The following is a 26,152-nucleotide window of genomic DNA, read 5'->3' as shown; positions in this document are numbered from 1 at the left end:
ATCTCTGTACAAGTGAACATGTTCTTAATTGCTAGATAAAGAGAGTTTCGTTCCCATGTATAAAACACATGTAATATTTCAGTAGAATAACACTGAGTTCCTGTCGTTGGCTGAGAGCTGGGATATGACAACTCCTTTACAGAGATTCTGCCGCTTTCCAGATGCACTTGCCATTGCAGCGATTGGTGCCATCTGAACTGTGTGGTTTGTCATAGGGGCTCTGCGGATACAACAGTAAATAGTTCTGCTTCTGAAGACAAAAAGACTCCCAACTGCAATGTAGAAAAAAAAAGGTTTATTGTAATTTATTTGTATTTATTTATTGTACTTGTAATTTATCAAAGCCATAACTTTCCTGTAGATGACTGAAACCGCAGAAGCAGAATTCTTTTTTAAGTAACTACCTGAAATATTTATGGAGGTAGTTACTTATAATTCTTCCAGAATTGTGGTTCCCCCATACCTTGATGAAACAAAGTGACTGTGAACTGCACATTGTTGGACTACCTGAAAATTTAATTTGAGCGGGCTTCTCTGGTTCAGCTGTCCATTAGGCTCACGGAGGAGAGTACTCCACTCAGCTTCCTATCTGACAAATGCCTCATTTATATGTTAATGCTGAGTTGTGATTTCCAGGGAAGGCATTCAGTGTGTTGTAAAGGGCCTTACTGGCAGATTGCAGCTAAATTGATGCTCGACTCACTAAATATTTACCCTACACATCCTACTTAATATGTCCAAAACCAGGCACACTGTGAAATCCTGAAGCCTGATTCTGTGTTTGTGAAAGTCAGGAAGCTGGTAATGTCAGCGCGGAGCAAAGCGAAGCCCTGTGCGAGTCCACCAGCGCGTGCCAGCACACCTCCAGCCTGCCCTGCAGTCTCTCTGCTCTTTCTGTGCTGACGCCCCATACCCCAGGCCATGCCTGGCTACTCTTGCCTCAACACCAGGGCAGCGCTGCAGCTGTCCCCCCACTTTTCCTATTTGCAGTTCTCGCAGCCCTGCTGCCCCTTCTTCAGGGCTGCCCGTGGCCCGTGGAGGATGCATCCTGTGGTACAGCTGGGGAGACGACCACTGCGTCTTTACCTGCTCCTTGCCCATGTAGTTTACCATTGGGAAAAATGTTTTGGGTTAGGACAGCCTAGGTAATGCTTTTGTGCCCTCTCCCTCCCCCTGTCTCAGACATTCCCAATATGCTAAAGCTGGCACGGTGGCGAGGGGTAGGTTGGAGACCTCACAGCTCACCTGTTTGTTTTTATTCCCAAGCCTGTTCTCCCAATGAGTTCCAGTGCAGTAACAAGTCGTGCATCTCCATCATCTTCGTGTGTGACGGTGACAATGACTGTGGGGATGGCAGTGATGAAAGAAAATGCTCCCCGCTGACCTGCAACCCCAATGAGTTCCAGTGCAACAACAGCGTGTGCATCCCAGAGCTGTGGGTCTGCGATAACCATCCGGACTGTGAGGATCAGTCCGATGAGTCTGTAGAGAAGTGTGGCTACGATGCCAAGGCCCTCAACACCTGTGCGGCTCATGAGTTCCAGTGCAGCAATGGTGAATGCATCCACCTGAACTGGAAGTGCGACGGGGACGAAGACTGCAAGGACAAGTCTGATGAGCAGGATTGCCGTGAGTGTCTGCAGGGGTACGGCAGGGCTGAGGGCTCTCCTTTGTGGGGGAGAGAGGCCAGAAGGTTGCTGTGGGCTGTGTTTTAAGGCAAGTCTTTGATGTCTGTGCAGCAACTGTATTCCTGACAAGGAGCGTTTGTGTCCCAAATGGCATGGCTGGGTGCCCAGCCCAGCAGGGTCAGGTATATTCCAGACTCCTTTTATGCTTTTTCCTTGAGGAGTCAGGGAGGAGGTGCAAGAGCTGTTGGATGGTACAGTGCCTCAGAAGAGATCTGTTTCACTAGAAAGACAAGGAATGGAAAATGGGAAAAATGTTCAAAACCCTCAGGCTGCATGGTGGGTTTCAGGTCACAGCCTGGAGGTTAGAAGCCACAATGCTAAAGGGAATATATGATCAACAGAAAAAAAAATAATTAATTTTCTGCCTCTGAAGTTAGAGTACACAGAACAAGGCAGTCAAGAGCAGCGCCTCTGAAGAATCCAGTTTGAAATGCGCTTTGAGCTTGGCTTGATAATGGCACAGACCTAATAAATAATGGATTTCTTTTCAGCTGGCTTTATGCATTTAACATGGTACTGTTGGTGTGCGTGGTATTTTGAACGTTTCATCCATTTTTAGCCACTAAACTGTTCAAGCTGGTCACTTACCCGAGGAGGGGGAGAGGGAGAGACAAGAAAATAAGAGCAAAATGTTTTGCTAAAATATTCATAATCACAAGATTGAAATAAAATATTTACATAGCTGTGTATATTTAGCAGCTCTGACATTGGGCAACCTCTGGGGAGGAAGGCAGCAACCAGCTGCAGAAACCAGACATTTTTGCAAAGGTACCTAAGAAAATTTACCACTTTTGCCAGCACCATCTTTTCATACCTGTGACAATACTGAGTCCAGGCAGGTGAGCTCAGAGCAGCTGTGTGGGAGAGCCCTTCAAGGAGCATCAGACTCTCTCCCAGGCAGAGAGAGGCAGATGTAAATTCAGTAGCTTCTTTAGCAAGAGGAGGAGGATGTAGTAAGTCCTGGACACCACTGTTCACACTGCAGCAGAGCAGGGAGATAAGCCACAGGTAACCCTGGAGCTGCTATGCCTTTAAAAGAGCCAAGGACTTTTTTAAAAGAGGTGAAAGCAGAGTAGGAGAAGCCAAATATGTTTTGTTAGGAAGAGAGCAGCTTTGACTGCTGGGTACAAGGTTATCATCACTGTCAACCCCCTTCCAAGTAGGGATGGATTAGGTAGGATGTCTTTTCCTTCATCTCCAAGAAGGTGATACAGGAGCTGATAGAGCTTGTGGGCAGCAGGTACCCAGGCAGTACTTTCAGGGTCTGAAGCATCACAGGGACAGTGGAGTTAGGAGACAAAGTTGGTTCCTGGCATCCATTTCAGTATCAAGTGACTGTAAGAAAGCCAGGCAGGAGCATGTATGGTGGAGATGTGCGCTGCTGGCTGGGACAGACTGTGTTGTTTGCCTGTTTTCACTCTGAGACCTCCTGCAGACAATCCTATACTTGTATCCCCTCCGAATCAGGAGGCGGTGGCTAGGCCTTACATTACAAACGCAGGTGAAGAACTGGTGTCTGGCACAGGGGACTCCCAGCAGAACTGATCTCTGTCCCACAGGTTGCATTCCCTGCAGTGACGGCAACCTGGCAGGATGGCTGAGTTTAGACAACTCAGGAGAGGAAAAAGTGAGCTCCCTTCTATTTCCAATTGGTGAAAGAGAGGAGCAGCTTACACATGGCGCTTTCTGATGAAATGTCTCCAAAATTTCGATCCCTGTTGTTCAACTTGAAAGGAATTTTTTTTAAGTCTTTTACAGGCCCTGTTTACTTCAACACTTTGCTGGGTGAGAGGAGTGGGACTGTGCCCATGTACCTTGCTGAGGCAGAGGGAACACTCTGTTCCCCACCTTCTTTCCGTGATCCGACAGACACCAGCGTTATCCAGCTGAGCTCAAACTGCCGAGACGTGAGGCTCAAAAGGAGCACGGCTCTGACAGCATCCCTCAGCTACAGAGCAGCTTCACCAAGTGGCACCTCCAGATAGCCAAGGGCAGCCTCCCTGGAGCAGAGGACGCAGCTGGACACTGCTGTGGCACAGCACAGTGCTGACAACCAGTGGAGGAAGGAGGAAATGTGGCAGAAGTGACTTGAGAAAGTTTTATCTCTGACTTGCGGAGATTTAGCACCTGAGGTTTTTTTCCAGTAAGTCTCAGTACAGCACAATGTGCAGCTTATCTACCCAGGAGAAACAAGCACGTGAGCTGCTTCTGCTGCTTTCAGTCCTGTGGCCAGGAAACAGTGGTATTCAAAGCCCCATGTTTTGGCTACTGCAGTGCTCCTCTGTATGGAGTGCCTGGTGCTCTTTACACCGTGGGGAGGGGGATCTCTGAGGTAGTAGCCAGGAGAGGACTTGTGGCACTGAGTGCTCATGTAGCTGATGGGTCAACTGGGTGAGAGTCAAAACCAATGGTGTTTCCCCATCCTAAATGCAGCTGTTGCTTGGGTGCACATGCCTGCAGTAAGAAAGTGACACTGGAGAGCTCTGGAAACTCAGCATCACTGTTCATCTGTTGGACTGAAGAGTTTAGGAATTGACCTTTTTTTTTTTTTTTTCTCTCCAGAAATTCTCTTTTTGAGATCAGTATTGCATGGCATGCGGGGAGTTAGAGGTGTATGACACTGCTCCATCCCCTTAGCAACAGGGATGGCTCAAGTACCACTGGGTTTGACTTGATTAAAACAGCACTGTGTCTTCTCTTGCAAATGGGAATCATATGGGGTTTGCATTGTATAAAATAGAGGGATGGAAGCTAATGCTTTAAAAAAAATGTTATGAGGCCATCACGAGTCATTTGTTACAATCATTTTGGGGTGATAAACGAGTAGAGCAGAAATGAAGGGTGACAATTGGTGGACAGGTTTTGGCAGCAAGACAGCAAATAAATAGGAGGGAATGAGTCATTTCAGGAAAGCTGTGTGAGAACATTGAGTGGTTGGGGTTCTTTCCCCTAGCATATATATTCAAATATGTATATATATTTATAAAATGAACATTAGGTTACATTTATTAGTCTCCAAATCTGGAATGATGATATTTTAAAATGTCCTTTGCAACTCACATTAGGGCATCCAGGAGGGAGAATAAATAAAGCTTACAACTGACAGCTAGAAAACAGATCCCTTGAGACGTGACCTCACCCTTTTGTGCCTCTGTCTCCCCATCTATAAAATGGGATTGATGCATTTTGCAAATGCTGGGATTTTCTTGAGATAAGTTCGTTTTGGGGAGGGGGGGATAAACAGAAGACAGAAGAAACACAGGCTCAGACTTGGAATCTGGAATATATCTGCTGAATTTGAGCAATACAGCTCTTTGCCCAGTGTTTGCAAATGGGGGAAGTGTGTCTGTTTGAGTGTGCCTGTTAATTTAACAGGGCTTTTGTAAATTGTTTCATATTTGCTTTGCGGAGCAGAGGAGATGGCTGTAAAACTGCTGAGATTTCACTGATTTAAACCCTCCAAAATAGCACAGCAATTTTCTGAACATCTTGTGCAAATAAACAATACAGCATTTCCCTCTTTTTGGGATATCGCTCTGCTTTGGGAATGGCCCTGATGGCAACCTGCTGTCAACTCCGCCAGTGGTGCTGAGATGGGTTTGTGTCCTGGCTTCAGGATAACAAAGTTCCTCGCCCTCTCCCCTCAAACTTACGCTCTCCAGGACAGGTATAAACATAGCATTCTCTCTCATACTGAAAAATGCACCAAAAAATAGAAATGCTCTGTATGCATTTTAATACCTTAGTGATCAGTAAGAGTTGTTACTGTATCTTCTCTTTTTAAATGTCTGTTAAGAGCCTCAGGGGCCGTTCCTCAAAGGTGTGATCTTCCACAGCTCTGCTGAAGTGAAAAGTGATCCAGGAAACCAAGCCTGGTCTCCAAACTTCTGCCTCTCCTTGGAGGAAAAGCTTTGTGCAATGATGTTGTATGGTCCCACAACTGTGTTTTGCAGTCCCTGTAGCAACTGAGCTAAGACCTATGCTGTCATTTTTCTCTGTCTTGTGATGCTTGTGCAACGTTGTCTTTGCAGTTCCTGTGAAATTCTCCTTCATTTCAATTTGTTTTAGGATTAGAAACCTTTCTATTCTTAGCATCTAGCTGTAACTGCTTTTTAGAAGAGCTTTGAAGATTACAATTGAGGACAATTAGTAGCTTTTATAACAGCTGCCTTCCAAATCTGTAGCTGTTGTCATGCAGATTTACTTGATAAACTGCAGACTTATTCCTGCTCCAGGAAAGACAAGACCCCATTGGATTTAATTACATGTTACACGTTTGTGGGGGGTTAATACTTATAGTCAGAAATGGAGGACCATCCTTTCCTGTCTCCACATGTCGAGGTTGCTACAGAAAAGGTGAAGTAAACTGTTTTTCATGTTGGGGGTGAAGACAAGAAATAATTGTAGCAAGGGAGTTTTTGGCTAGACAGTAGGAAAACCTTTGCAATGGCCAAGGTTTAGCTTGGAAGAGGTCAGGATTGCCTAGGCGGAAGGTGGTCTCTCCCTCGTCAGGGCTTCCCCGGGCAGGTGGTTGCACATGGCAGGAATGGCTTAAGCTGAAGTGCCTCTGCCTCCCTGCAGAAGCCCTCAGTGCCACTTCCAGATCTGTGGTCTGTGATTCTCCCAGACTACAGCTTTGTTTTTTCCTCTCCTTCATTTTTCTCCATTTAGAGCAGCGGTTCCCACATGCTTAGTTTGGAGCTGCTGTCCCAGATGTCCCACTGAGGTTTCCCATTTCTCTGCCTGGGTTTATTAACTGAAATGTGGCGACGCAGCTGGTCCCATAACTATGCTTATTGCTTGGAATTTTTTTCTCGCTTTGCAGCTTTTTATGAATACAGTGCATATGGCTTTCCTCTCCAAGGAGAAGTGCTATTTCCAAACTTTCCTCATGTGAATACTGTGTATTTGTAAAGGCAGGATTTCTCCCTTCCCCCACCAGCCTGCAGCTGTGGCTTTTTCTGTCTCTTGTGCCCTTCGCCAGCTGAAGATGCACTAGAGCTAAGTCCAGTGAAGCAGTCACGAATGTGGATCCTGCATCCTGTGGGATGCAGTCACCAATAATGCTGAGCCTTTGTGCAACTAATACTTTATGGTATCGATGCTAGCTCACTTTGTCTGTGGCTCTTCCTGGGTTATCTGAAAGTAGTAATTTTTGCATTAGAACCAGTTTGTCAAATTGTCAAGGAAGGTCTGCCACGTAGCTCTTGCCCCCCATGTAGTAACATCAGTGCTGACCTCCTCTAGCTGCTCAGAGGCAATGATTTTCTGTCATGTGATACCAGGATGCAATCAGCAGGATGGAAAGGCTAGAATCAAGAGCTCTCCAGGGTGTGCTGCCTTAATAGGATTTTAAGAAAACATCTGTAAGATGGTCCCCTCAGAAGTAAGCTGCATAACATGTCCCGGGAGTAAGGAGCCTGTTTTGCCAGTGAACTGCAGGCTGCAGCCCTTTTCTGGCTAATGGGTGCCTGTACCCTTTGTCAGCGCAAGTCTGGTCCCAGCTAGTGAGCCCTCTCTCTTCATGTAACCTTGGGGAGGGAAACAGGACTGCCTTTAGTATGGTCGGAGCTGTCTGTTTTATTTTTTTCCCCAACTTTGCTGTTCATCAGATCTGGTTTGAGTTTGTAATAATCTGACCTGGGCAAATGAGCTTCAGGCTTGAAACCTGGCCTGACACTGTGGAGATGTTTTTGGCCTGTAACCCCAACACACACCAAGTGTGCAGTGCAGTGGAGCTCTTCTGCCTTCCAGTGGTCTGTTAGCTCATGGGCATTTAGTAACCCAAATGATCGTGTCTGTGTCACTAGCTTTGTCCCTCATGTGACCACATTGGCTTTGGCAGAGAGAGTCACTACATGTCTCTTGCCCATGCTTATAGCCTGAACACATTTTGAAATCTATCTTAAATATAGTTTTTATGAAGGAAGGAGAGCTGAGGAGCAGTTGCCTTTGCCTACCCAGTGCCACTCTGCACTCTTAGTTGGAAAGCGGCCTGACCTGTCACATAGACTGAAGACGCCAGAGGGGCTCCACTGCTGATAGTTTTGCTGCCTGTTTGCTTTCTTGTGTCTCAGCAGAGAAGCTTCACTGCCTGCACTGATTCTGTTTTGACTAGATCTGCTCATACGGGCTTTGGGGCTCTTTTCCCAAGGACATAGAGGGTGATCTGGGATGGCAGAGGGGCACAGGAGGACAGTGGCTGAGGCAGCTGCTGCCTCTGTTGCTTTGGTGGAAGCAGCTGATGCTCTGTGACATTAGCTGACAGAGGTTGCGAAACTCCAGCAGTGTCAGTGGTATGTGGCTAAAAGGTACCACACAAAAGAGTCAAGTCCTGTGTCACTAATGCTTGAATGTGTTGTCTTAAAGCTCTGGTGACCTGCCAGCCAGATGAATTCCAGTGTGGCGATGGGACCTGCATCCATGGAGCGAAGCAGTGTGACAAGGTGCATGACTGTCCTGACAACAGCGACGAGGCAGGCTGCGTCCAAGGTAGGTGCAGGCAGCTCTGCGCTCCTCCTGTTCCGTGGTGTAAGCCTGCGAGAGTTGCGTGGCCACTGGAAAGGGAAGAGGCCTGCACTGCTTCTCTGGGCCATAGCAGGCTGCTTCCTGTAGAGGGTTTTAAGCTGTTCTGGCAGTGGGGTTGCTTGGGAGAAATGATTGTGCTGACCAGGCAGACTGCATGACTTGAAAAGTTCCTTGCATGATACTCAGGCTTAATGTTCATTTGCTTAATCCCATCCCATTTCTGCTAATGACACCCTCTTGAAGCTATATGTCAGGCTTTTTGTTATCATGAGCCTCGTCTAACTTAGTTGCTTTCCTCTCTTGCCCGACCTGACAGAGTCAGCATGTGAAAGTCCCAGCAAGTTTCAGTGTAAGAGTGGAGAGTGCATTGACGGAGGCAAAGTGTGCGATTCACATAGAGACTGCAGGGACTGGTCTGACGAGCCTCTGAAAGAATGTGGTACAGTACTTGCCTTCTACGTGTTGCTCCTGTTGTAACTACTTCCCCTCTCCTCCATCTGGTGCTCACAGCTTTGAGTGTAACCACATGTAGCTGCTAATGCTATTTCTCACTCTGTTCCTCTTTCCTTGCCTTTATTCTCTCATCACCCTTCATATGAATATAATTAGTAGCCTAGTCTGATCATCTGTAAGTTTGAACTGTGCCCTTCTCAGATCAGGTTTTATTCTTGGAGTGATGTATGAACTGAGCACGGGACTAGGAACCAGGAATTCCCCCTCTCCCCAGATACTAGATCCTCCACAGCACAGACCAGTTTATTTAGCCTCATTGCCTAAATTATCTTTGAATTGTAAGATGATGATAACATCATAAAAATTTACTGTTGGGAACATGCTTTGGTGGTGAAAACACGTAGAGTGGCAGCAATCGCTAAGAGATTACTTCAGCCATTTCTGGGTTTTACACATTGTTGCTGCTTCCCTTGGAAATGACAGCAGGTTGCTCTCTGCAGCATCCTGCCGGCTCTGGGCTAGCGAGAATGCACAAACCACAAGAGCTGGGTCTGCATCAGGGCTGTCAGAGTCAGCAGAATGGAAAGCCCAGGCCAGAGAGGTGTGCTGCTCTCCACAGGGCAGCCCCTCTGTCACCTTTCCCACTGGGCATTGCAGGCACCAGCCCCAATCTGGCGCATTACTTAAACACATTTAGTTTCTTTCCCTGTGCAGAAATGTCTCAGACATCCCTTTCCATGACATCATGGAACACCAGTAGCATGGAGCTCCGTGCCTGCCTCTTAAATAACTGGCACTCAGGAAGAACTGTCAGTCTCTCCTCTGTATCAGACAAGAAGTGTGTGTGCATGCCTAGTGAGGATGCTCTCACCTTGTGCTTTCAGTATGCCCTTGCTTTCTTACATGCTAATCCATATCTCCCTGTCTTTCTGAGTGGGTGTTGCAACTTGTCTGTCTGTGGAGGTCTCCCAACAAAGCTGTCAGCCCAGCTTGTCTTAGGAGACTGGGCAGTGGCACGGCACAGCTGGGTGTGGTGCTCAACCTTACGGTGGTGCCATGGCTGACTTGGTGCAGTCCCAGGCTGGCAGTGAAGTGTTGTTTGAGTTAGGAAGCCGAGCAGGGCGTAGCCCCCAAAGGAAACGTGTTTCTTTAAGAGTGCAGAATGATGTGGATTGCTGTGAATGTAATGCCCATGCACAAGTAATCCTCAAAGAAGGCAGAAGGTGCAGGACATGCTCCTCATCTTGGTATGTCTGTCTAGCTGTGTGTTAGACACTGCAGTGCCCTCTCAGATTCCCAGAAAAAGCACGGCAGAAGACAGAACATCACTTGTCTTATTTTAGGCAGGCAGTGAATATACTGCTGAAGTTTGGGTAATGGGCAGCAGCTGCCCAGCAGAAAGAGAACAGGCTAAAGTCTCTGCCTGGCTCCTCCTCAGCTCCTATTGAGAAGTGCAGCAAGTGAACCAGCACTTGATTTACAGTCTCTAAATCCATTCCACAAAGCACCTCTGAAACCATGGGAATCATCTGAGTGAGGGTTTGCTTGTGAGTCGAAACAGCCTTTGTAGTATTTTGCAGAGAGCAGTTGCGCATGTTTATGACCCAATTTGCTAGGGGCCTATGCAAGTGTAGGAATAGGTGATATCCATTAATAAACATCATTGAACAGTGACAACACATGATGTGACTCTGTGGACACCTTCTTGGAGCCTAGTGAACTTGCTTTATTAATAATGTATTGATATGTATATGTGTGTGTCTTTGATAGGAAGGTGAAAGCATCCCAGAGCTGAGATGGGGTTCCTTCTGGCATGGTATTTTGCTAGTCTTACTGACTTAATTGGCTTGTGGTTGTTTTTGTTTTCTTCCAAGAGCACTGGTTTAATGGCTCTGCTGTACTGCTCACCTGCAGTGTGCAAGGACGCAAGTAGTAAAAGATAAATGAAAAATTTGCCTTTAAATTGCATTATAGATTGAAGCAAATCAGTTTTGCTGCTTCTAGTGAGCCCACTATCCCTGAAATCCCACAGCTTCTGTTCAGCAGTCTTAGGGAGACGACTTTCTCTTCACCTTTTGTAGGTTAATTACAACAAGAAGAAATGTTATTTCTGACAGGAAATCAGCTTTCCTCAACCTCTCATTCAGTTCTAGTTACAGGGATCCATTTAGCCATTTTTCATTTGAGCACTTGAAAGCAGGATCAGAGAGGTGGCCTTGGATTAGACAGGGACCCAGGAGAGGATGGGGCTGTTGCTTCATAAATTGTACACTTGGGCTGATGCAGGCTGCCAGCAGAGACTGTCTTGTGGGAGGTGTTTGTGGGAGAACTGTATCTCAGTGCTAATGGAGTATCTCTGACAGACTGTACTTTGGTCTTTTCTGGAATTTTCACATAGATCATTCCTTGGAGCTAGATGGGAAGATAGTACAGTATTTCAAAATAGCTGGCCCCTGGGAGATGAGCCTCCCCCAGCATGAATTATTAAAGCTCAGAGAGACTGTTCAGAAAAGTCAACATGAACCAGCACATGGGGAAGGAGTCGTCTCCTGGAGAGAGCCCTTAGGTCCCTTGGAAGTTTCTCACATGTGGCAGAACACGCTCAAGGCAGCAGCTCTCTGATGGGATGAGATGCAGAGATTCACATACGCTGTGTCCCCAGGGCTCCCTGTTCATTTAGCCACTAGCTTTGAGTCCAAATGATCCTACGATGTTGGTTTGGAATAATAAAGAGCAAGAAAGTGACGTGGTGGTGGCTTCCTATCTGTGAAGTCACCCATGTTCTATGGGTCCAGCTTCTGGCTACCAGAAAATTTCTGAGGACCTCTCTTAATTTTATTCAGTCTTACAGCTAAAAGCCCTCCTTTGTCATAGATAATCTGTATATCCTTTCCAGGTATTAATGAATGCTCTAGGAACAATGGTGGTTGCTCACACATATGCAAAGACTTGAAGATTGGTTATGAATGTGAATGCCCGCCCGGATACAAGCTTCTGGATAAAAAAACGTGTGGAGGTAATTTACATGCAAACAGCAGTCCCTTGTGTTTCACCATACAGAGACGTGATTATATTCACTTCAGCATTGCTCCATCACAGATGGTTTGATTTCAAGTTATTGATGGGTTTCAAACACTCCTTTCAGACATAGATGAATGTGAGAATCCAGACGCCTGTAGCCAGATCTGCATTAATTACAAGGGGGACTACAAATGCGAGTGCTACGAGGGATATGAGATGGACACCCTGTCCAAGAACTGCAAAGCTGTAGGTAAGACAATGCCACAGGCACTTAAACTCTGCTTGCTCAACATCACAACTCTGATAAGAAAACATGCTTGCAGGGCTGAGGCTAGGGGAACAGAAACAAAAGGAAACTAGCAAAGCAAGTAAGCAAAGACATTTAATTTTGAGCAGCACAGAACTGCTGCAGTGATAGCAGATGTGTCTCCAGGCAAGAACTACTGATCATGCAGATCAGAATATTTTAACAGTGTACAGAGCTAGATTACAGTCACTAGTTGGCTGTTTGAAGTTGAAACTAGAAAAGAAATTCTCTTGACAGGTGTTATTAAAAACAGTGCAGCAAAAACATTTAGTTGTAGTAGTACTAAAAGGAAGAAAACATCCAAATTAAAGCACGGCAGGTTAGCCACCTCTCCACCTTCCCAGCTTCTTACACAAATACCGACATGAACACCAGCAGTTTGCTCGACCTTATTGCAAAAAATGAATGTTGATGTCAGAGGGATAGAAAGTTGAATTGTGCAAGACTGAGCATTAGCCATGCTGGGGGTTTCTTTAATGGAAATAGTGGGTCTCTTGGGAAGGGTGAGTTACCTGTAATACAACACGGCTTCTCTAGTGTTATCCTGCACATACATGTGGCCTCTTTCTTCTCAGGTTCTGTATGGTATGCACAGTGTCCTGCTGTCCTCATAAAGTCTTGTTAGTCTCACATCTGCAGTGAGTTAGGACTGACGCAAATCCTGGGACGCTGATCTGCTTGTTGTTCAGAAAATGCTGTTGTGCCCGAGAGTCTGTGCTGGGAGCCCTGCAGCACAACGTTTTCCAGAGCTGCAACCTTGTCCCAGCTCTTACCTTTCAGTATCATGTTCCTCAATCCCCTTTTGTCCTTCCCAGTGGAAAGACGCTCTTCGCTAGGATCTTCTACTGGCCACTGTTGGAGACAAACCAGTCTAACCCACTAAAGCTCATGATGAGTCCTCCCATCCTGTCCGTACCTCAAACAGGGAGGTGCACAAAGAGTGAACTAGAGCTTTAGCTGTTTGACTCAGCTTATTTTAGTGACATTTAAGAACACAGAGAATCATATGCTCTGCTACTTGCAGAGGGCAAGGATGTGCATCTCTTGGTCTGAGCCTAGAGACATCGGTGTCTGCCTCTTACAGTAGGAAACTGGCCTCCATGGGGCCCATTGTGAATAACCGTGGAGGCTAAGGTGCTGGCTATGGTCTTCTAAACAAAGTAACTATTGGGTTTCTGTGTGTCCTGCTCTCCTGTCTTTTGGAAAATCCAGGTCAACTTTATGCTTCTTGAGAGGCTCTGGCCTGGGCTGGCCTGAGATCATGACTGCAGTAGCAGTATCACCAGCAGGCAGACTGCAGGCTCTGTACTCACAAAAAAAGAGATGTGAACTGCCTGAGCCCAAGTGCTCAGGTGGACTGTGTGAGTTCTGCATGTACATGACAGTCTAAAATTCAACCCTGGCAACCAGTCCTGGCTTTGCTGGATTCAGTGTGGCTCTGTCATGCCTCAGGTCTGGCTGCCTCCCTCCAGCCAGCCCAGAGAGCTGTCTCTTCCTTGTCCTGGCCATGAGTCACCAAAATCTGCCCCATGTATTTTGTATCTAAAATGTGTAACTGAAGGTGAGGACATTCCCCAGAGTTTTGGTTGTGGCTTAGCAGAATGGGCAGACCAAGAGCCAGCGTGCATCTAGTGACCACAGAGATGCTGCGGTCCTCCATGTCCATGTGTGATAGCTCTGCCTCTGGAAGCCCTTTACGCTTGCTTCTGGCATGGTGTAAAGCTTCCTTACAAAGCAGAACTGTCAGTGACTGATAGTTCTGTTGTTGTCTGAGAAATGAAAGCTGAGTCCAGCCCTTGGGTCAGCTGCTAAAATGACAAATGCGCTTATTTTCTGTGGTAGGCAAGAGTCCGTACCTGATCTTCACCAATCGCCATGAGGTCCGAAAGATAGACCTGGTGAAAAGGGACTACTCTCGCATCATTCCCATGCTGAAGAACGTCGTGGCGCTGGACGTAGAGGTGTCAACAAACAGAATATATTGGTGTGATTTGTTCTACCGAAAAATCTACAGGTAAGGGGCAAGAGGGGGTGTGTGTGGGTACCTTTCCAAAGCTATGGTTCAATCTGTACCCCTTAAGGACAATCTGCAGAGAACAATGCAGGGTACAGTGAACCTGAGGGCTTTTCTTCCCTTGCTGGATTACTTGTGGCCCAGACTTTGTTAGCTTTTTTAGGAACTGATAAAGAAATCAGGGGCTTGTGCGCTTGTCTGGTTTGATAACAGGAAGGCTTTCCATCAATAATAGATCTGTTGCATTTGTGCAACTACACGTAGACTCTTGTTTACTGAATCATAATATTGCTAAGCGATGCTGCGTGAGACTGCTGTGTGCTTGCTGTACGTGAAACCACGAAGGACTTGGCATCTGAAAGCACAAAGGAGGCAAATGGGGGAGCAAAGAGGCAGCAACACAGCTACTAGCTGCCCACTGTAGTCTCTAGTAGACTGGATTTAAATTCACAGCCCTTGACCACAGTACACATTCTGTAACTCTCATTCTCCCTCCTCCTTCAGCTGTTTTTATGGCATCCATCACAGTATTAGGTACCGGGGCTTGTGAGTGTGCCTAATCAAAAATGCATTTAATTTATGTGATGAAAATCCCCCATGTATATTCTGATTTGCATAGCTATTGCACCCTATTGCAGCTTCTACAGTGATTTGTTCTGGATTTTAGCTAATGATCAGGCAAAGGTTGATTGGTTTTGGTGTGTGGGAGTCAAGCCAGGGTTTCTGCAGGCTGTGGTAGCTCCCATGCCGTTGGCAGGGAAATTTGCCCAGGCTGAGCTGAGTATTAAGCACTCAAGTAGTTAGGCAGGTACCCTGTGTGGGCCTGTGGGGCTCTGAAAATGGGGAGATGGTTCAGGAGCGAGCTGGCTGGTTTCACTGTGTCTGATTCTGTAGGCATAGGCAGGGGTGGGTAAGGGCTTCGTATTCATACGCAGAGAATTACTCAAGACACACTGCTCCTTCTGCAGCTCTCTGACAGTGAATGCCCTGGGGCGCTGGGGGCCACTGAACAGTGTTCACACCCTGAACATGGCTATACCAAGCCTTTTTCTTTTTCCAAACAGTAGAATTTTTATCTTTCTTACTCCTGCTTGCATTAGCTTTGTTGTAAGTCCCACCTTTTCTGCAGAGCAAGCTGTACAATTATAACTTCTTAAAAATTAATGTTCCTGTTTAAGTTACTGCTACTGTCACTAATATCAGACACTTCTAAACAAAAGGCTACCGTGTACTTCCAGCAGAGAACAGGACTCCACCTGCAGGAGTCCTCTGGGGAAAAGCAGTCTGTAGTAGAAAGGCTATTGCAAGGTGAAAACTATGGTGCAGGAGGTAATTGCTGGCAAGAGATCCCATGTTTCTTAATGCTCACCTCACTTGCCTTTCCAGATCCTCTGTTATTGAGGTGATGTCCCCTTCGGGGTGTGAGAAGATCTTTTACACTATTTAGTTACTGGGAGAATTGAAATGTCACCTGTGTTTCAGCCCTCCCATTCTGAAAGCCACAGGAGCCTCTCTCTGCTTCCCCACCAGTGCAGCAAGTCCCACTGAGGGTATAGCGCAGCCGCTCACTGCAGTGGTGGACGGGAAGTATTGAACATGACTGTTTCACTGGGGAGGAATTAACTGACCTGGAGCTGTGTAGTTAGAACATGTGGCGCTCGTCAGGCTAAAATAACAGAATCTGGGAACGTTGTCAGATGCCCTGCAGAGCCCCAGTGATACTGTTCTTTTGGTGTTGGGTCACAGAGAAACCAAAACCATTCCTGGTAGTGAAGATGCAGCAGGGTGCTGTTAATGCAGGCTGACTTTGCACAGCCATTCCAGCCTGGGCCACAGACCATGAAAGAGCATCAAGGATTCCTGGTTTTAGACATTTGTTCCCAAGTCTCTACTCTGATACTTGAGAGCTCGGCTCCCGTATGACTTACCTTCTCATTCCATGACGAAAGGCAGGATGGCCACTGAACAGATGTAAACCAGCTTGCAGTGTCAAATGTTCGGAGGGGGCAGAAACTTTCTGCAGTGTTATAACTTCTTTAAGATGTACCAAGTTATTCTAAGAGCCAGACTAAGCTCTTAGAAACACTGATGCAAACTCAGAGTAACTCCATTTCCATACACTCAGTGCAATTGATATTGGCGCAGGTGCAGCAGAGCAGAATGGGCCTGTGTGCTTGTAGGAGCAACACTGAGTTATTTATGAAACATCCATGTGGAGTTTGCTGTGTTTCATTAGCGTTTGGAAATATTTTGAGGCTGCTACTGATATTTAGCAAACATTTTCTTTGTGTCTAACAATATCACTTGCCAGATGTACAGCTCCATGAATTCCTCTGATGAATCATAATTAGTTAGACAGGGTCCTAATTCTACAATACATTTAAGCACGTTTATTTGCATGCTAAGTTCAACTTTGTTCAGCAGAGCACTGGAGATTGTATTTCTAATGTCTATAAATCCTATGAATTGATGCTATTGAAGTTAACATGCCTGAAGTCCAATGTTTTGCTGAATAGTGCAGTTATAGCAGGAGGCAGGTAGAAAAATGATAGTTCCCTATTCTGGAAGTGTCTGCCATCCAGATACAGGGAAATAAGAGCAAGTTGTAGGAGAAAGCGGAAGGTTGCAGCATGCAGCCACAAGGGTTTCCATGTCAATCATGCTGCCACATGGGCACTTTCTTTCCATGGGGTTGCAGTGGTGCTACCTGGCAGTCAGCTGTCTGTGCTGTGTGTCAGGCCAGTGACAAGCCCTGTCTTTGCAGTGCCTACATAGACAAAGCGAGTGACACAGCTGAGCAGGTGATTTTGATAGACAGCCAGCTGAACTCTCCCGAAGGACTGGCAATAGACTGGGTTCATAAGAATATCTACTGGACGGATTCTGGAAACAAGACCATCTCAGTGGCCACTGCCGATGGAAGCAGGAGGAGGACACTTTTCAACAGTGACCTCAGTGAGCCAAGAGCCATTGCTGTTGATCCCACACGGAGGTAGGTGTAAAGACCACAAACACTGCCTTTGCCAACTGCATTCCAGTCTTCTTTCTGCCTCTCTTACAAACTTGGGGGTGGTTCTCATCTCATCAAGACTTCACATGCCCTTTAACATAGCTAGATCCATTGAACCTAAATGCGACTGCTGAGATGGTTCAACTGACTCTTTGCCATGCCACTGCTGTTAAAGAAAGTTCCAAAAATAATGGTCAGGTCATGTGTTCGATGGGCCTGAGCTGGTCCAGGCACATAGGCTGTGCTGGGAAATGAAGCAGTCTGTCTGATGTGTATGGGCTACGTGGATAAGGGAAGTCCACATACCAGCAGACACACCAGGAGATAGTTTGCCTGGGGTTACTAAGGTGGGATTTTGCATTCTGGTGCAAGTTTTGTGACAGAGTACCCTGTGGGACAGTATGTGACTACACAAGGTGTACCAGAATTAACTGAAGTGGCTGAGGAGCTTTGCTGTAATAAGGAGAGAACAGGGCAGTAGTGCAGTTTTCTTACACTAGAGTCCACTTTACTATTTTCTTGCATCTGTCTCTCTCAGGTTCATGTACTGGTCTGACTGGGGAGACAAAGCTAAGATCGAGAAAGCTGGCCTGAATGGCGTGGGGCGGCGAGTGCTGGTGACTGACAACATCGAGTGGCCAAATGGCATCACACTTGGTAAGTGCCCAGGTTAGAGCTACAGCATCCCCTGTGGCTGACGTAAATTTATTTTTATTGTTAAATAGGCAAACAAAACTATAAATGTGCAAAGGCACCTGCACACATATTCCTGGAAATACTCTTGTCACTCACGGCTCACCAACACGAGCGATTTTATTTCAGCAGCAAGCATAGGCGGTAAGTCGTGCCACAGTCAGAACCTCATAGTGCAGGAGCTTTGAGTTGCTTTTAGGTGTGCCTTGAGGCAAAGGGAAATTTTGGGGGAGGATGCAGAGCTGCAACAACCCTTTAGAAGTCCAGGAAGCATCAGAGAGCCCTTGGTGCTCGTGTCTGTGGACCTGCACCTGTCTCAGCAGCAGTGTCAAGGTACTTCATTGGACTGATTAATGCACGGTACATCAAGGAAAGAGACACAGCCCCAGAGCCTGTTCCCCGCTGACATGCCTGCCCAGCCGCTCTAGGTGGGGGTGGCAAGATGGAACCCATCTTGGCCCGCATCCTGCTGGCACACAGAGGGCTGTGGTTGTTCTTGCTGCCACACCAAGTTGCAGGAGTGGAAAGGAGGTCTCCTGCCCTCATGAGGCAGCAGGGGATACCCGCATCGGGAGTTACAGCCATATGTGTTTAACGCCATGCAGATGTGATGTTCTCTGCTTGGTTTCATATTTGAAAATTCTGGCCATGACAAGGATGTAGGGGAAAAGGCTGCTACCATTGCATAGTGTTGAAGTGCTATTGCTGTGAACAAATAATGTTATCCTTTAGCAATTAAGAAATTAATTAGTGACTTGTTTAATTACAGAACTGGTTTTGTGTTGGCACTCATCCACTTGCATTCTGTTTAGTGAATCTCATCCAAAATGAGTGAATTTGCTCCAGGAAGAGAAATTCAGTGCTTTGCATTCTAAATAACATTGGTTCCTTCCCTCCCACTCTTACCTGCACCCTCCCCAAAACCTGGCTGGTTGTGGCAGGAGTGTCCCCACCACCAGCATTCCCCCAGCCTCCAGCACAAGAAAGGTTTCTGGACCCACGATTCTTCTTCACTGAAAATGTGTAAATCATGCAGCTCCTTTAGAGAGGTGTTTCATTTGAATCACAGTTGTTGGTCTCCAGCAAGAGGCCAAGGACTGAATAGCCTCGAGAGGGATGAAGCTTCTCACTCAGGCACTGATGGAGTCACTCTGGGAAGCCCAAACTGCTGCAAACTCCTGGTAACAAAAGAACCTCATTGTACAAAGCTGTCAGTCAGGCGTTCCCCCCACACACACACCAGAATGTTCCTCCTTTTTAATCTTATTTATAGGGTCTTATCCCAGCATATCTGGGCACTGATTCAAAATCAGAACTAGTGGTAAAAAAAAAAAAACCGGCCCAATAATAAAGAGATTAGTCATGCTGCCAGCAGGAAAAACATGCTGGGCAAGAGAAAAAGAGTTGCAGGAGCTGTGTGTAATTTTGCTTCATTGTGTTTCACTTCTCAGATTTGCTGAATCAGCGTCTCTACTGGGTAGACTCCAAATTGCATTCACTGTCCTGCATTGATTTCAATGGCAGCAACAGAAAAGTTCTGATCTCTTCCGTTGACAATCTGAGCCATCCTTTCGGCTTAGCAGTGTTTGAGGTAAGAGTCAAAAAACGGATGCAGAACAGACTGGAGACTGCAAGAGGTCTCAAAGCTCTTCTTCATTAAAAGCTCTGCCTTTTGCGTAGCGCAGAAAGCTCAGCGAGGGCGTTTGCTGCTATAGAAACCGATTAACCTGGTGTGGGTTCAGCGAGGAAAATTGTTTTCTAAAGCCCTTAATCAGGAGCAGTGCATTGTCTCATGCTTTTACCAAATGCAGTACCAGTGCATCCATGAGGGGCTGGTGGTGCCCAGCGTAACACCTCCCACAGAATGGGAAAATGGGTAGTGGGTTTTCCTTGATTTGAATTGGGCCAACTGTCCACAGAAAGGCCAAAACTATTAGTAAGGGAAGGCAGAAGCCACTTACTGTCATCAGCAGGTTGGACAACATTCACTGAGTGACACTGCAATGTCTCTCTTCTTTTGAAAGTTGGACTTTGAGGGGAGCTGTGTGGGCTCAGAGCAGCCTCTCAGCCTGCAGTGGAGCACTCTGCTGCTCTCAGCAGCTTTGTTTCACACCATCTTTGCATACCTGTGGTGCATTTTCTGATGCCAACAGAACCCACGGTGGGAGGATGGCCCCTTAAATTTTGCTGCATTGGCTACTTGTTTCCATTTTCCATCCCAGCATCTGCAGAAGAATCCTCAGAAACATTTTCACCTGTCTCAGGAGTCTCAAGGCTTCAGCCAGGGGTATCTGTGCCAGCAAGGCGCTGGCAGGGCTCCTCTGCAGCCACAGTGCACCAGTGCTGAGACTGGGGACTTGGCATTAAAAAGGTGCTTGTTCACCTAGTTCTGGAAGGGTCAGATAATTCTCTTTCAGCCTGAACTGCTCCAGTTAAGACACACAAACCCTGCCATACATCAGAGAAACTTCCCTGTCCTCAAAATTATAGCTCTGAGCCTACAAAGACATAAGCCTATTTTCACAAAGGCTTCCAGCTCCTACTTGAGTATGTTCCATTGAAAACACAATTAGTCTTGTAGATTCAGTACTCTTGTACCACTCAGTGTCACACTGTAGCCTTACTAAAAGCAGTGCAGTAATTAATTAAACAGTACAGTTCAGACCCTCAGATGTCACCAGGGAAGGACTCAGACCTGCTGAGATCTGCAGAAATTACTACATAAATGGGCATCTGATTTTCTGCCATTAGTTTATACACAGCTACCCAGTGGCGGGGCCCAGGGCTACCAGCTTCCTTGCGGTTTGTATCTCATGCTTAACATCTAAAGCACGTGTTTGAAACTGCATTCCCCATCCTATCATCTCAGGAGTACTCTGGGAGTATGGAAGATGTAATTCAAATCCCTGCTATGCCTGGGTGGAAGCAGAGAAACAACCCAGCTCTGCCTCCCCTGGCAGAGGATTGCCAAGTATCACTAGCCTGGGGCAGCGAAGCCTTCTCGCTTGTAGCTAAGCTCCTTTCTGTGATTATTTCAATAACAAGAGCTTCAACTTTAGCACCTCACTGTAGGTAAGCTATAGCAGAGAAAGGTGTGTGATTGGCTCCCTGTCAAGGTGTGTGTTCAGCCTTTCTTTTCTCTTGACTAGGTTGGCTTTTGACTCAGCAAACCCCTCTTCCTTAAAATCGTTATTCCTCCCTGCAATGTGTGTGCTATCTAGACATCTAACTTTGGGCACGGGTTTCCCCAAGACATTGCTGCTGGTCAGTCTTATCCTCCACAGCAGCGTTTGGAAGGATCTCTTGGGTTATTTAACCTCTGTACACCCTTCCTCATCTGAATGGCTGGTTAGAATAACAGACAACCCTTTTGCTTTTGATCATTTGCCCTTGTCCCCCAGAAAATACCCCACTGAAATACGTGTGGTTTTTAGCAGGCAGCAGCATACATAGCTGACCAAGCAACAAACACTGTTTGATAACTGCAATTCCTCTGTACCTCCTTGACCACTTATTTTATATTGTCAATCATAGTATGCCATGCAAAAGATATTAATAAAAAAGAGAAATAGATACTCATCTTCCAGGTGTGCTGTAGGCACTGGCCTCTTCATAGATACCTGCTTAATGCAGGTCTTATCTTTGGAAAGCAGAAAAAAAATCAGCAGAGATAACAAAAGCTTCTGGTATGGCCCTTTGGTTCTGGTCACGATCCACCCTGGCTTTAACAAAAATGGTTCAGAAACAGAATGGATGCAAGTCTTCTGTACTTAACCAAATTTCTGCTCCCTTGTCTCAGTCTCACACCTGCTCAGAATTACTAAGCACTTTATAAACATGTAGGATTGCTGTGCTTTTCAACATTGGACTGAAGGTGCCCCAAGGTAGGAACACAGTGCACTGACTTTGTGACTATTGGAGTTTAATCCAACTTGAGTTGGATTTGAGCAGGGCCAGATCAGAAATCCTGTGCCTTTCCTGCAGGACAGAGTGTTCTGGACTGACCTGGAGAATGAAGCAATCTTCAGCGCAAACAGGCTGAATGGCTTGGACATCTCCGTTTTGGCAGAAAACCTCAATAATCCTCATGACATCGTGGTATTCCATGAATTAAAGCAGCCCAAAGGTAAGACCTGTCCTCGGGGTACCATGGCCCTAAATCAGGTTTATTTAGTTAGTAAATGCTTCCTGATGGTTCTTGACGAGAGAGAACGCACGGGTAATAATGTGAAATCAATGCCTCATGTTTGAAGTTCCTGCATAATTAATTCAGCAGCAGCATTTATTGAAAAGTCTGCAACTTTTTAATAGCTGTGTAATTAGCATCTTTGGTAACAATGAGTTACTGTCGTCACTGTGGTGCTTGCCATTCATTACATATTTGGGTTTTTATAGTAGTCTGTAAAGTTTCACTCCAAACTGTAAAGATCATTAAGCAGCCCCATTACTTGAGGTAGGGGGTGGAAGTGAGTCTTCTTAGAGGACCTGCTATTTCTTTGCCAAGAACAAGACACAAACAATTAGAAAAATAACTTGTCTTTTCTTCCATCCTTGAACAGCTCCAGATTCCTGTGAGCTCAGCCCCCAGCCAAATGGAGGCTGCGAGTATTTGTGTCTTCCTGCACCTCAGATCTCCCCCCATTCTCCCAAGTACACCTGTGCCTGTCCTGACAATATGTGGCTGGGCCCTGACATGAAAAAATGCTACAAAGGTAAATACAACTACATTGCTCTTTTGCTGTTCCAACAAAATCATACTTAGAGTGAATGTATTTCCTCTAATTTGAAATGAACGTTGAACACAAATATTAGCTTTTGTATTCCACATACTTGCTGCCTTCTGAACTCAGCACTGTGGTGTCCTTTATTGAAAACTTGCTTATTTTTGAAAGCATAACCAGAAAAAGATAACAGCAGGAAGAGGGGAAAAGGAGTAAGGCCCAACACTAAGTGTGAACAGTCAATAAATCATTAACATTTGCCACGTTATTGCCCTATAGATTCTGGATCTGGAGAGGCCACAGTCACTGCTGATAATATCCTAAAGAGATGGGTGGTTTCAGTGTAGTTTTCCCTAACATGCAAATAGTTCCTGGTACAAATTCAGTATCTTCTGAGGTACTGAAAAAAAAAAACACAAGTTTTTGAACTTCTTAACTACCTTCCATCCAAAGTGCTTTATTACTATTAATAAATAAAGCTTGACTTCAGGAAATCATTTCTGTAGCTTCAGGCAGAGAGCTAGCGATAGTCTGACTACCTGGTAAATAGAATTGGAATCTGGTTTCTGTTTCTAATCAGTAACCGTAACAATCCTCCCCAGATTTATATCACCATTTGTGATTTGCTTTGTGTACCTACTTTTACCAAATTTCATGTTTGCTCTTGCTTGTCAGATCTTCCAACTACTTCAACTACTGTACTGGTTTCTGCAACCACAGCACCCCATACTGCTGGCACCACGACCACTGCAACTGTAACTGGCAGTGCCAATACCACCACTGAAGTCATCCCCAAAGCTGTATCAGAAGCTACAATTACCACCCCAAGTTTTCAGTTACCTTCCACCACATCCATCCTGATAGATTCCGAGATGACCACTGGAAACAGCAATTTATCACAGCACTGTAAGAGAATGAAATTCCTCTTTTCTTTTTCTATATATACCACATCACAAAAACTCATGCACTGCGGGGAGACCTGACTTAACCTCTGAGTTACAAACAGGTCAGATGCAGGCACATCCTGTTGCATAGCGGGAGAAATCTGAGTGCTAACAGGTGATCCCTCTAGATAGTGCTGCCACGGCAAAGCAGAAACACTGAACTGCTTTTCCAAAAAATAAAATAAAATAAAATTCTAGTCCAGAGAGAAGACCTTACTCTTCAGGACTGTCACTCACAACCTCAAACAGATCTAGATTGTTTTAAAAACAGTAAAATCCTTTTTCTCCCTAAACGTTTCACTGAGCAGAACAGGCAGTTTCCATTGCACCAGGAAAGCAGAAGGAAACCATCCGTGTGTGCCTAGGGTGGCTGTTGGTAGGAACAGCGATGCAGCACGCCCTGTGCTGCACATGGGAAAGCAGAATCCCGTTTCTCAAATTCATTCTTGTAAGTTCTTTTTGTGCAAATGTCTTTCAAATGCAATAATTAACTTTTTCATTAAGCCATGGAAGGGAGGTGCTTTAATTGTCCACATTTGAAATAGTCAGGCTTATTATTAAGTAAACAACTGTGTAACACAACAACCTGCCACAGGGAAATATTTAAATGGATAAATTGCCTTTAAATTCCATGAATCGGTGTATAAAAAGACAAACTACAGTTAGTTCCCCCTCTCTCGATTTCTGATACTCTAGCAAAAACACATTTTCTGTGCCGATCCCCTACTACAAGAGCTCAGAGCAAACAGTTTTAAGTATAGAACTTGAAAGGTATATTGATTTTTTTTTAATAATTATTTTTCCCCATAATTGTTTTTTTCTCTTGTAAGTACAGTATTGAGTTTTGGGGTCACTCTTGCATGCTGTGGCAGACTGCAGCAATGAGTGATATATGTGTTGACTAACTCCTTAGCTGTAAATAAATAAAAATATTAATTAAAAAGAAAAGCTGTGCCGATGGCTTTGAACTACATTCTTTTTCTGACAGCTCAGTAAATCATTAATTGTGTCAGTACTAGAAAGTGTTCTACTGTGGATTTTTAAGAGCACTATTCACCATCCCCTGATCCATGCATGGAACTGCCATTAAATGTCAGGTTTTGTAAAACTGGACACCTTTTTTGTGCTTGCAGATTGGAGGCACAAGTACAGTCACTTACTCATTTCTGGCCAGAGCCTCTCTGTCCGGTAACACTGTACTGAGCGCTTCCCTTACCTGGCCATGCTCTCCTGGTGTGTGGTTTGCAGTCCTGCGAGGGCAGTAGCACTTCCTGGCCAGGCTGTTTATAATTCCTAAGAAACAGCTCAGCTCAGCCCAGATTTGTGTGTACATGCTTTTTATCTTCTCCATAATATTTTTATTAATTACAAAACTTTTTGTAAACTCTTTGATTACAAAAGCTTTCTGATGGGCAGAACAATGTGGTTACTAACATAAAACATTCTCTAGACATGGCTTTAAAACCAGCAAATTAGTTAAATGATCGGAACTACTTCTGTAATTACAGATGCAAATAACGACCAAGGATTTGATTCAACTGTGACAGCAGCTGTTATTGGAATTGTCATTCCTGTCGGTAAGCTGATTTGATGTAACCTTTGAAGGAGATCATACCAAAATGCAAAGAGTGTAAATACACTCTTCTGATTTTCAGGGTTGGGGGTGGGAAAGAGTGTAGGAACTGCTGAAATGGGGAAAGTAGCCTGGCTTCGAGAACATTGTACAAGGATGGGTATCTACATGGGAACATCCCAGCAGATCCGTGCCCTCCCCACAGAACTGGCTAACGGCCCTTTCTTTCCCCTTTCCTCAGTGGTCATTGGCTTGCTGTGCATGGGGGGATACCTCATCTGGAGAAACTGGAAACGGAAGAATACTAAAAGCATGAATTTTGATAATCCGGTGTACAGGAAGACAACAGAAGAGGAAGATGAAGATGAAATCCACATTGGGCGGACTGCCCAAATTGGACATGTCTACCCAGCAGTAAGTATCTGAGGAAACTGCTGACAGAGAAGATTAACTTATGTTGAGAGTTTAGATACAGAATTATCTAAATTAGATAATTTAGCTGATTACAGTGTTGATTATTTGCCATATAATGATAAAAATCAGACCTTTGTTAATAATGATTGAATAGGCAGAAGCCTAAACTGCTAGGCAGCTCCTGCAGTTGTCTTGGAATATAGTGGTCTATATAATAGTCTGTTCAAATGAATTATTGTCCTAATGAATACACCCAGTAAGCTGGCAAGTGTACAGTTAGCTATCTCATGAGCTCAGTATGTGACAGCTGAGTACTTACCCTCTACTGGAGTCCATGTTGCTGTGCTTAGACTGTTACCAAGCGTCTGAACAATCTTAAGGATAACTTGAGTTTCTTTACAAACCAGGGAGAATATTTTTTGTAAAACAGTGTAAAGCAGAGTCAGATTCCTCACAGGGAGGAGTGAATGAGGTTCTGTAAGAAGTTAAGGAAATTTGCCTTGGCAAGATTAAGCTTTACAAAAAGCAAACACTCCTTTTGTTAGCAAGTCCTGGGTATGCAGAAGAAAGAGAACCTGTTCTGCACGGCAGTTTGTCTGTAAAGGAGCCTCCTTCCAAGAAGCAGCCCTGGCAAGATATAATTGCTTTGTATTTTTAGAAGACAGCATAAAGATCTGTAAGTAGTGAGTGAAGGCACTATAGCCTCTATAGGCAGGCAGGCACATAGGTAATGCCCTATATTATCTAAAGATCTTGCTAAAGATCACACTAGAAGAAGGTGTCATC

At 45.3% G+C, this 26,152-nt stretch overlaps 1 protein-coding gene across 2 annotated transcripts in view; it reads left to right on the top strand.

Annotated features, from left to right (window-relative positions):
* The window catches only part of LRP8 (LDL receptor related protein 8), a 192,246-nt gene that overhangs the window by 163,477 nt on the left and 2,617 nt on the right, over positions 1–26,152 (top strand). Inside the window, exons 5-18 of one of the 2 annotated variants that reach the window (XM_068405863.1) lie at positions 1,267–1,629; positions 8,058–8,180; positions 8,533–8,655; positions 11,566–11,685; positions 11,815–11,940; positions 13,840–14,011; positions 16,776–17,003; positions 17,560–17,678; positions 19,166–19,305; positions 21,699–21,840; positions 22,274–22,426; positions 23,111–23,341; positions 24,888–24,956; positions 25,194–25,366. In XM_068405863.1, the coding sequence (XP_068261964.1) occupies positions 1,267–1,629; positions 8,058–8,180; positions 8,533–8,655; positions 11,566–11,685; positions 11,815–11,940; positions 13,840–14,011; positions 16,776–17,003; positions 17,560–17,678; positions 19,166–19,305; positions 21,699–21,840; positions 22,274–22,426; positions 23,111–23,341; positions 24,888–24,956; positions 25,194–25,366 (2,282 nt within the window). The remainder of the gene's footprint in view (positions 1–1,266; positions 1,630–8,057; positions 8,181–8,532; positions 8,656–11,565; positions 11,686–11,814; positions 11,941–13,839; positions 14,012–16,775; positions 17,004–17,559; positions 17,679–19,165; positions 19,306–21,698; positions 21,841–22,273; positions 22,427–23,110; positions 23,342–24,887; positions 24,957–25,193; positions 25,367–26,152) is intronic. The other variant, XM_068405864.1, reaches the window with a different exon arrangement.

The sequence above is a fragment of the Nyctibius grandis genome, chromosome 8, assembly GCF_013368605.1.
Source record: "Nyctibius grandis isolate bNycGra1 chromosome 8, bNycGra1.pri, whole genome shotgun sequence".
Lineage (NCBI taxonomy): Eukaryota > Metazoa > Chordata > Aves > Nyctibiiformes > Nyctibiidae > Nyctibius > Nyctibius grandis.
This window is presented reverse-complemented; position numbering and strand designations above follow the sequence as displayed.